At 43.6% G+C, this 10,747-nt stretch overlaps 2 protein-coding genes across 2 annotated transcripts; one reads left to right on the top strand and one right to left on the bottom strand.

The window, feature by feature from the left end:
• Window positions 1-3,786: 3,786 nt before the first annotated feature.
• Window positions 3,787-6,152, bottom strand: PV09_09608 (uncharacterized protein). The gene is made up of 3 exons (XM_016363700.1): window positions 4,388-6,152; window positions 4,177-4,336; window positions 3,787-4,111 (listed from the first exon to the last, which is right to left on the bottom strand). The coding sequence occupies exons 1-2, from the start codon at window positions 6,076-6,078 to the stop codon at window positions 4,183-4,185; spliced, it is 1,845 nt and encodes a 614-aa protein (XP_016208486.1). The 5' UTR covers window positions 6,079-6,152; the 3' UTR covers window positions 3,787-4,111; window positions 4,177-4,182.
• A 3,132-nt stretch (window positions 6,153-9,284) lies between these two features.
• PV09_09609 (uncharacterized protein) lies at window positions 9,285-10,602 on the top strand (the record flags this gene model as incomplete). The annotated part of the gene is made up of 3 exons (XM_016363701.1): window positions 9,285-9,743; window positions 9,903-10,338; window positions 10,463-10,602. The coding sequence occupies 3 exons, from the start codon at window positions 9,285-9,287 to the stop codon at window positions 10,600-10,602; spliced, it is 1,035 nt and encodes a 344-aa protein (XP_016208487.1).
• Between the last annotated feature and the right edge of the window lie 145 nt (window positions 10,603-10,747).

A 10,747-nucleotide genomic window follows, 5' to 3' on the forward strand; every position in this document is an offset into this window, starting at 1 on the left:
CTTAGTTTATACAAATACAACGATCCCCAAAGACAGTGGAAAGTTTCAAAATATGCTCCATTCTTTTAACGTAGACAGGATGACCGGAGTCTTGGAGAGCAGAAGACGTTTCACAACTTCGCGGATTTGCTCGCTAAATAGCTGAGTTTGAGAGCTTCTCGGACGCCAAGATCGATAAGGACATCCTCGGACCCGCCTGGGAGGAGTTAGTTCAGTTCGAGCAAGATGTACGATGTGATCTTACCAGGCACGATGAAGCCCTTTACGCTGCGTGAGAAGCCTTCAATACGCGCTCCTTGACCAGTCTTCGTAAGACCAAGGCCACTAAGACTGGTTAGCAATTTCAACTTCAGAACAAAGCTGGGCGCACTCACCCCATGATCTTCACACATTCGTTTGCAACATACTGAGCAACGATGCCACTCTCTACTTTTAGCAAGGCGGTCACACCTCCGAGGTATTTTGAGCCATCCTTGTCGCTCAAGTTCTCAAGCTCGTACACGACTTGTTCCGTCCATGCTTGCAATGCCTCGACCTGTCTACCCATGTTGCCGAATTTGTAGCGAACAACGGGCTGTTCAATCAACTTCTTGCCAAAAGCCTCACGCTTTTGCGCCCAGACCATTGCATCGTGAATAGCGATACGGCAGCCGCGTAGAGCTTGGAAGGCAATCCATAATCTCTCATGATTGAAATTGGTCATTGTGTACTGAAAGCCTTTGCCCTCCTCCCCGATGAGATATTCGACGGGCACTTTGACGTCTTCGAATGTTACGAAGGTGGTCGCACCCAAAGAGCCTCCACCAATTTCGATCTTGCGAGTCCTTAGGCCTTCGGATCGTGGAATTAGAAGCATGGAGATGCCTGCAGCACCTTCGCCTCCCGTACGCACAGCCGTCATAAAATAGTCACTGTACATACCGTTTGTAATCCAGTAGGATTTGTCAGTATATTGATGTTTCAGACGTGGCGAGTATACTCATCTTCTTCTCTCCATTAACAATATAGTGCTTGCCATCCTTTGTCTTCTGTGCAGTCGTTACAAGGTTGCGCACATCAGAGCCAGCATCCGGCTCCGTCACTGCCAAACAAATGCGTTTCTCACCGCTGAGGATTTCGGGCAAGATCCTTGGTGATACTTGTCAGCCTTGTGGTACGAGAAGAGGACCGGATCTCTTACTTGTCTTTAAGCCACTGAGAACCATAATGTCGTATGGGTGGAGCGCCAACAACAAGACCTATGAAGATGCTGGCAATGGCCCCACCACGCATGAGTTCATCCCATAGGATCAGATCATGAAATCCATTCCATTCCTCAGCCTTGATTCCAGCAATGATACCGTACTTCTCCCACTCTTTTGGAATGGCCTTCCCACCTGCAATTGGTACAAGGAGGCCGTCACGAGCACATTTGTGGTAGACCTCATCCGGGATTTTCCCAGCCTTCTCCCATTCCTCGCTGTGGCCAACGAAGTTCTGAAATTTGTTAAAACGACTTCTCGAAAATACGATGTCATGTGCTTACGTCTTCTGTCCATTTTCTGACGTAATTTCGAAGCTTGACGTGGCTCTCGTTGTAGTACGGTGATGGACGGCCTGTATACTAAGAGAAAGTCAGACCTGCGAAGAAACATGTGCTGCAAGTTCACGCGTACCCAGCTAGGTTCTGCCCAAGGCAGGGGACTACCGAATGGCGAATGTCGTGGCATTCTTGCTTTTGTGAATAGCATAAGAAAGTGAGAAGAGCTTAGCAGAGCATTGCTACATCAGAGTCCATTGCTCTATATTCTCCCCAATGAATCACATAATGCTCGGTAAACAGTCGCTTCGCGGTAGTCCCTGGAACTCCCCTCGGCGCATAGTTATTAGGTGGGGCGCGGGCTGTTCGGGGACTTAACAAGGGAAATGATCGATTCAGCATAAGCTCGTCAGACCATCGTCCATGCCCTTCTTCTGCCTAGTTTTCAAGGCCACCAGAGCCGAGAAGAGCCGAGTATGTGGCAGCCCGTATCTCTTTGGTTTGATGATAACACAGCTTCCTAGTTGTGATGGGGCATGGAAGGTAGAAGGAAGCACGTGAATCGCTTCCACGGCTACAATTGTTTACTGTTCAGCAAGGCCGATCTTGCTCGGTTTGCTTTCGATCAACCGTGTCGAAAACTCTCGCGTATGCCCTACTTACACACTCGTGCCGATGACCCTTCTGTAATTACTGTAATGAACTTGCACTCAGAACAGAGCCCTCGTGAAGCTCAGTATGCACTTTGCCGGATGGGATTTGCCATTCTCGGTTACGGGCCCATCTTCTTAGCCTATAGGTTCTACGCTATTGTGTCAGTTTTCAGTAGTATCTCGGCAAACAAGAACGATAATTAAATTGGACTTGTTTCTTGTGGCAGAAAAGTTCCATTGAGCTCCTCATCGAACGCTTAATTAATGACCGATTATCACGTGGCACAATGTTCACGGAACAGTTCTTGGCGCATATTGACTTTGTCTCTAAACCCAGCATGATCTCTCTTACAAAGGTTTATGAACTGCTTTAACAAGAGCTCAGCATACTCAGAAGGGCCGATTTTTCCGCAGACGTAATCGTTAAGCCGTATTTATACTTGACGGCAACCCAAGAGCTTGCATATATGCAGTAGAAGCTTGTTAGAGGTGGTTTCCACTGATCAGGACTTTTGTCACCCTTTTGTGAGTTGATGTTGTCCGTCACTGCCCATAATTGAGGGGCATTCAGATCGTTAGCAAAATTCTGTCGGAGTGCTGCTGTCCATGAGGACGCTCCCGACTGAGTTGAATATATGTCAGCCTCGAACAAATGATGAAATATTGGGTGAACGAACTACCCAAGCATTAGCTAGAGGAACCATATGATCGATATCTACGTCGCTAGCGGCTGTCCAAGTTGCTCCATCATACGGACTCATCCACGTTCCGGATGTTGCGGCGCATGATGAACTCTGAACAACATCCGATCCATCGCGTTTGAGGACGGTCTCGCGCGTGTCACAATTGCCAGATATAGTAATCCAGTGCTTAAACTCGTCTCTACTGTACCCATCCATGGAACCTGGAACGGCTACAACGAGAGACCCAAGCTGTGTTTTGGCTGTCGAAGAAGACGGGATTCCTGGCTGGAAATATGTTCTCGTTAGCAAAATCTTGAGTTCATAGGCAAACAAAGTACTTGCTGGCGATGGCTCAGGTATCGGCGCTGCTACAGGTGTTGCAGTAGACGAAGACAAAAGGTATAATACTATGAAAGCTTTGTATGCCAGGTTCATCTTGTCAATGTTAGGAAGATATTAGCATCAAAGTGCTAGTTAACCTAGGGAGAGAGCAGACTGCCAGCTGGCGCATTTTCAAGAAGAATCTCGGTTACCTTCCTCAGATATTTAGTGGATGCGAAAGGGTTTGCGTTATCAGTTTCTTTGCTACTTGTACAAAAACACCTTCCAAAATTGGAACTGGGTCTTGGGTCTAAATCAGGGCATGTTTACTATGTAGGATGCTACTCGTGGATCTTGAGGGACAAGAATTTTGTGAGACCGTAGACCATGCAATCGACAACGCGAATCTTAGGAGTTGCCGCTTTTGGTTTTGAAAACCGGTTGTGTGCCCAATCACAAAGCTATAATCAAGCATGCTGGCCTTAGAAAGTCTATGCGGAATCTACAGCCGCTAGGTTGCTTTCCAGGTTCTTCGAGTTTAGGTCATTCGGCATCACCCGTCTATCTCAACAGAAAGTTTTAGATGCAGATAATCGGACCGGCATATTTGCCTCGAGATCACAAAATATTTTATAGGAAGAAAAATATATACAGAAGAAGAATTTTCACATGTACAATACATCGTAGGCGTCGCAAAATGCAATTGAAAAGTGGCTTGAAGTGGCTTGTAGTTGCTTCGTGGAGATATATCCAGCTGAAAACTTCAAGAGAGGTCTTAACATCTATAATATGCTGTCGCGAACGAGCAAAATGAAACGAATATTGCACGTTGTCATATTTAGGAGAGACTCAGCGTATTTCACAGAAGAAAGGTATATCATGGTTCTAAAATTTGGTAGCTCAAGTGTAGACCGTTCTTATCTTATGGTTGTCAACTAGCCGAGACAGTTAATCAAGGAAACAAGGAGAAAATAATGTAGATCACACATAATTAACTTACCCGCGTTTAATCAAACGTGATTTTGGTGGCTTTCTTCGTCATGTCAACATCTCGATAAAAGGCTCCATACACTGCGTGCTCCTTCTTCTTCACAGTAGTACCAAACTTCAGCAGAGCATCTGGTACCGCTTGGTTAGCAGCTCGGAGGATATTGATAAGACTACATCTCTGGTAAGTAAAAACTTTGTATCAGAATCTCAATGCAACATACGCTCCAGAATTCGCCTTATCATGTTCTGTGAACAATGTGATTGCAAGGCCGGCTTGACCTGCTCTACCAGTACGCCCAATACGATGAACATAGTCTTCAGCAGTAAGGGGAAATGTGACGTTAATGACTACTTTGACAGCAGGAATATCTAAACCTCTGGCGGCGACATCAGTAGCGACAAGAAGATTAGAGCGTCCTTTCTTGAATTCCTCCAGGCTTTGAATACGCTGTGTCTGGCTCATGTCACCATGAATTCCAGCTACCTTGAAGCCTTTGTTCTGTAGAAACTGGTGCACACGTTGAGCTTCTTTTTTGTAAAGACAAAACACCAGGATACGATCATTCTTTTTGGAGCCACTCAGATGTTGTTGTAGAAGTTGAATAAGGCGACCGTTTTTTGCTTCTGGTGCAATGACTTCGACAAGCTGCTTAATGCGGTTGTTTGCCCTGAGCTCGCCGGTAGGATTATCACCGATGATGATCTTGACTGGCGTTTTCATGAAGGTAGAAGCAAGATCACGAACTGAAGGGGGCCACGTGGCTGTAAACATGAGAGTTTGTCGTTTAATGGAGGTGGATGATATGATTTGACGAACAGCGTCCTCGAAGCCCTTGTCTAGCATGCGGTCAGCTTCGTCAAGCACAACATACTGGGCTCCACTCAGGTCTGCAGAACCCTCTTCGATCAAATCATTGAGACGTCCTGGTGTCGCCACAACAATGTTGGCTTTCTTCAGAGCGGCTCGCTGCTCTGCTTTATCTACTCCACCGTACACACAGACTGAACGCAAATTAGCTGGCCCCGCGAGCACTGAAATCTGCTCCTGGATCTGTAGTGCCAGCTCACGCGTTGGAGAAACGATAACTGCTTTAACCCCGATCCTCATGTCATTGGGCAGGGCTACAATGTATCGTACGCATGGGACGCCAAATGCCCACGTTTTGCCAGATCCAGTCTCTGCGACCCCAATGACGTCGCGACCAGCAAGTAGATACGGCCATGATGCAGCCTGAATGGGTGTAGGTGCTTTAAAATTAGCGAAGGGTGCGCGTTCAGAATCGTCTGTGAACGGCAGCTGAGAGAATTCAGTGATTGGCGAGAGTGGTGCAGACTTGATGGACGGATGCTCATCAATAGTGACTTGGTTCTTTTTGAAGAAGGAACTGCTATGAGAAGGTACTGCCTCATCTGTTCGGACAATCTCTTGAGGTGTAACAGGCTCGGGGCTAGTCGCAGATGAGGCGTCTTTCGACAACGCTATCGAACTCACGGCCGACACACTGTCAACAGGTGTTGCAGATTCTGTTGAATCGTCCAATCTGAGGCTTGAATTTTTTTTTGCCTTTGCAACTTTCTTTGCAGCCTTTTTGGCTGCTTTGTTCAGCACTTCCTCAGCTTCTGTAACCTCCGACGTCGACTTCGCAACATCTTTCTTTGCCCTAGTCTTTGACGACTTATCTGCCCTTCTCTTTCTCTTTTTCTGTGCCCTTTCCTCTTGCATATTATCGTTATCTTTATTTTGTTCGCTGTTCGAGGCCTGCCCTGTCTCTTGCTGTTTCTTTAGAGCACGGCGTTCTTCCTTGCTCTTCTTGACTTTGTTGACATCTTTGACTTTTGCCTTCTTCAATACCGGCAGATCAGGAGGAATCTCGACTCCAGCAGTCGCATCTTCATATTTGCGCTTGCTCATGTCAGTATTCCGCGATTGAATGCTTGTTGCAAGACTTGAAAGTGTTCTGATCGCGTAGCTCTTTTCGGTTTGATTGTTGAGAATTCTTAAAGGAAAAAAAAAAAAAAAAAAAAACATTGTCTTGACCCTGGCCTAAGCGCATGCAGCTTATCGATAAGGATCCAACTCAAATTATCTTACCCAATTGATTAGGTATCTTGCCTGCGATCGCTCTTCAGTAGCTTCTCGTTTCAACATGTTGTTTATGATAATCGAACATTTTCGGGACGGAAACCCTTATCCAATCTATGCTCGCTTTCGTGAGAAAGGGCGTCTTGCACCCACGGGATTAACATACATATCGAGCTGGACGACTAGTGATTTGAAAACTTGCTATCAAGTAATGGAGACTATTGATCAAAAGAAACTACAGGAGTGGATTTCCAATTGGTCTGATTTAGTCGAATTCGAGATTATTCCGGTCATTACATCTGAAGAGGCTGCCGAGCAAGTATTGGGGGCTTGAAATTGATGAATGCTTCGAGGCAAAAGGTACTATATGGAAGAGCGTCTTTGACAAATATTAAGATCTCTGACACTGTTTTCTATTAGGCTCTTTTAATGGAGAAGTTTGGGCTAGAGCATATTCTATCTACTATCTTGTAGCTCATTTCATTGGCCCTCACAGCTTTGCTTTTTATTGCCAACATTTTCGGGGTGTTCTGCAACCAATGATCTGCTATTACTTGATAAATATCTTGATAATGTTGAAAATAAGTTGATATGTAGCAGTATACGCATAGTAGCTAAGCATCCAGCGATGATAAATACCCCTCCTTCTATGATAGAAAGTATTCCCCCAATTGAATCATTTTCTTATCTTGGGTTAAATTGATTTCTAAACAACCTCTACCGTAAGAACTTACCTAGATGTTGGCTGAAAAATGTAGTCAAAAAATAAAGCCGAATAATTGAGCAAATAGTGCCACTGTTCATTATTAATATTTGTAGATCTTAGAAGTGAATGACTTACGAGCAAGCAATTGTGAATATCAAAATTACAGATGTTTTAGCCTTCTTCCCCATTCTAGATCTCATAATTGTAGATACTGCTAGCGCGAGTAACCCAATATCTACCAAAATATTGATGCTAGAGTTGAAGTACATTAATGCTTTAAATTGTATTGTATCAATCTCGCATTTTCCCTTGATTACCTTGTCCGCAAATTGTGCTGGGTTGCCGCAGGAGAATAGCAAAAAGAAGAAAAGAGTGATATTCGCTATAATAGAAGCAGAAATAAGTCCCCAGGCTACCCCTCTCTGGGAGATTGTTGAAAGGACGCGTAAAAATGATAGGCCAAGGGAGACCTTAATAAAGATGTTTGCCCAGCAGTATAACAACCCAGATGACATTCCTACCTAACTCTAAGTAAGCAGATGTTCTTATCATGTAGTCCTAAATCCTTACTCTGATAATTTTTTTTGTGTTATCAATATTTTCTTGCTCTTGTGGAGCGCGCAATTGATTACCCACAATAGCTACCACGCAAAAGCCTGTAAAACAGATCTAGGAATTGATTAACAAACGAGCAGTATATGAATATGATATGGTCATACCTGGCCAATCAATGCTGTTAAATCATCTTTTCCAAGAGACTTAACAAGGAAATGCCGCACATAGAGACGCAGTAGTACTGCAGGCCAGGAAACACAGATAAACACAATTGCTACTATTGCAAGATAGTAGCTCTTAATATGAGCAGGATTTTCGACCAGTCTTTTCTCCATACTTTCTTCTATCTTTCAAGGATTTATACAGGCCTAGTTATAACTGAATGTAGTATATATACTTAAAAATAATCAAATTTGAATTTTCTATGGTCGGCTACTTCATCATGTTCCAGGCTAAAAAAATCAGCTGGAAGATTAGCTGTATACGATTGGAACATTAACCAAATCTAAAATTTCTTAAATTGGGTCTCGTAATACTTACCTAGTTATTATTATACAAATTTAAGTTGTTAAGTATAATCAGGGCAGTCGACTTGTTCTGCTGAAAACGTGCAGAACCAACCCCACTCCCTATATCAAAAGTCAATTAATTTATATAGCTTAAGATATACAGTGATAGTTGCAATATACATTATTAAATTATGGTTCTTAAAAAGTTTATTTGACGCTAATTTTTCAAACTTTGGTTTTCAATGCCGCGGTTCCAAATCTAAAAAACTATGATGTAAGATTCTGTAATAGATATTAATTTTCTCCTGGTTGATATAGAGGGTTTCAGGCTGACCTTTTTATAAGCCAGTATCGTCTCTTATTTGGCCCACACATTCCCGCTTAATCTAATGCTGCCACTCATCCACCTTACACAGGATATCCTATATCACTAGCTCAGTCTACAGTTCATAAAGACTTATAGAAGTTTTTCTCTAAAGACTATATAAATAATAGTTTGCTAAGTTATATCAATGCTTATTCCTTACAAGTTAAAGATAATTTAGTTAAGAAAGCCAAAGCTGTAAGAGACCTCACACCAGGGCCAGGCTCGAAGTCGCCCTGGCACTACACCTGGTCTTACCCGGCTCTGATAAAAGGTCTCTTACCAAAACCCCGATTTTTATTGTTTTGCCAGAAGTAGATAACAATATTGGAACTTCAAGTAACACAATCATGGAAGATCTAGAAAAATATCCCAAATTATATTAAACTGGCGCGATTGTACTATGACCGGAAAACATACCCCGCACTTCGCTTATAAGCATTATCTCGGTTAAATATGACAATTCTCGATATAAATCTAACTTCTGAAAAACTTTACTATACTTATATTATCCTGATATCACTATTTTAAGCATCTTGAAAATATGAAAGGTAGATAAATGACTTAATTATAAAGGTAGAAAAATATGGAAGTGACTTGAGACTTAGATCAAACCTCGAAATTCATTCTAGCTGCAATAGGCAGCTTGGCTACAGCAGCGTATCTTGACGCTAAATTTCTGATTCGCAATGATCTAGCAAATGGATCAGTCAAACTTGAGGAAAAAAGATCTGCTCGGTTTGTGTCAGAAAAGTTTAGTCTGGGAAAAGGTCTTGTGTATGATTATTTTGAGGAGCACGCAACGGGGAAGAATTCTGGGAACATCTGTCTCATTTTCGACCGAAAGACATGGACATATGAGGAATTCTACAATTGCGTTCAGCGAGTCGGGAACTGGCTAATGAACGATCTCCAAATTCAACGGGGTGAATTGATTGCCCTGGACGGACCAAACAGCCCAGAGTATATTATGATACTCATTGCAATCAGTGCAATTGGGGCCAGCGCTGCATATATCAATAACAATCTAACCGCTAATCCCCTGGTTCATTCGGTCAAGCTTTGCGAGGCCCGATATCTTTTGGCCGATAGTGAAGTTAGATCACTTGTCGAGCCGTATGATGGAGAGATGCGGGAAGCAGGAGTACAAACGGTCTTCTTTAATGAATTACTCATCTCCAACCTTTCCAACACGAAACCGATTCCACTCACTAGAAGAAAAGGCATCAACCCAAGCGCAACACTTCGATTGATTTACACCTCTGGAACAACAGGGCTGCCAAAAGGCGTTAAGCAGAGCTATGGAAAAGAGCTGCTAGCAGCTGAAAAGATTAGCAAACACTTGAGCCTCAAACCTGGTGTAAGAATGTACACCTGTTTGCCTATTTACCATGTATCTGGGCATAGCCTCTGTATAATCCCCTGTGTTTATGCTGGCGCAACTATTGTACTTGGACGTAAGTTCTCACACAAAACATTCTGGCCAGAAGTTCGCTCTTCCCAAGCTCAAATCATTCAGTATGTCGGAGAGCTGGCACGATATTTACTGAATGCACCACCATCTTTATTGGACAAGCAGCACAACGTCCATATGGCATGGGGCAATGGTATTCGGCCAGATGTATGGGAGCCTTTTCGACAAAGATTTGGCATTGAAACTATCAATGAAATATATGGAGCAACTGATGGATATGGAACAACATGGAACAAGAATCGCGGTTCCTTTGGGGCAACAGCAGTCAGTGTTCGCGGCCCACTATGGCACTTTTGGAATGGGGCTAGAGAGAAGAGAGTCCTCATTGATGTTGATAGCGAAGACATTTTGAGGGGCACGAATGGCTTTGCCATAGAATGTAAGCCGGGAGAGCCTGGCGAGTGCATTCACAAAATTGATCCCGACTCGGAGGCTCTCGTATTCTCAAAGTACTATAAAGATAAAGCTGCAGGAAGCAAGCGTAAGTTGAGAGACGTCTTCACGAAAGGGGATATATGGTTTCGCACTGGTGATCTTATGCGGCAAGATGCTGAAGGTCGTCTTTTCTTTGTTGACCGTCTTGGCGACACATTTCGCTGGCGTAGTGAAAATGTTTCAACAAATCAAGTTGGTGAAGTACTTGGAGGTTTTGATCAAATACAAGAGGCGAACGTATATGGGGTTCTGGTTCCACATTCTGATGGAAGAGCAGGGTGCGCAGCAATCGTACTTGCGCCAGGTGTGAGAAAAATCGATTGCGATAGATTAGCAGAGTATGTTTTGGCTCATCTTCCACGGTTAGGGTTAGGGTTAGGGTTAGGGTTAGGGTTAGGGTTAGGGTTAGGGTTAGGGTTAGGGTTAGGGTTAGGGTTAGGGTTAGGGTTAGGGTT

Source organism: Verruconis gallopava (assembly GCF_000836295.1).
Source record: "Verruconis gallopava strain CBS 43764 unplaced genomic scaffold supercont1.91, whole genome shotgun sequence".
Taxonomy (NCBI): domain Eukaryota; kingdom Fungi; phylum Ascomycota; class Dothideomycetes; order Venturiales; family Sympoventuriaceae; genus Verruconis; species Verruconis gallopava.

Coding starts and splice junctions, on each gene's coding strand:
- PV09_09608 (XM_016363700.1), bottom strand. CDS start 6,078: ATGAGCAAGCGCAAATATGAAGATGCGACTGCTGGAGTCGAGATTCCT. Junction 4,337..4,387: donor GATAAGGCGAATTCTGGAGC/GTATGTTGCATT, acceptor CCAGAGATGTAG/TCTTATCAATATCCTCCGAG.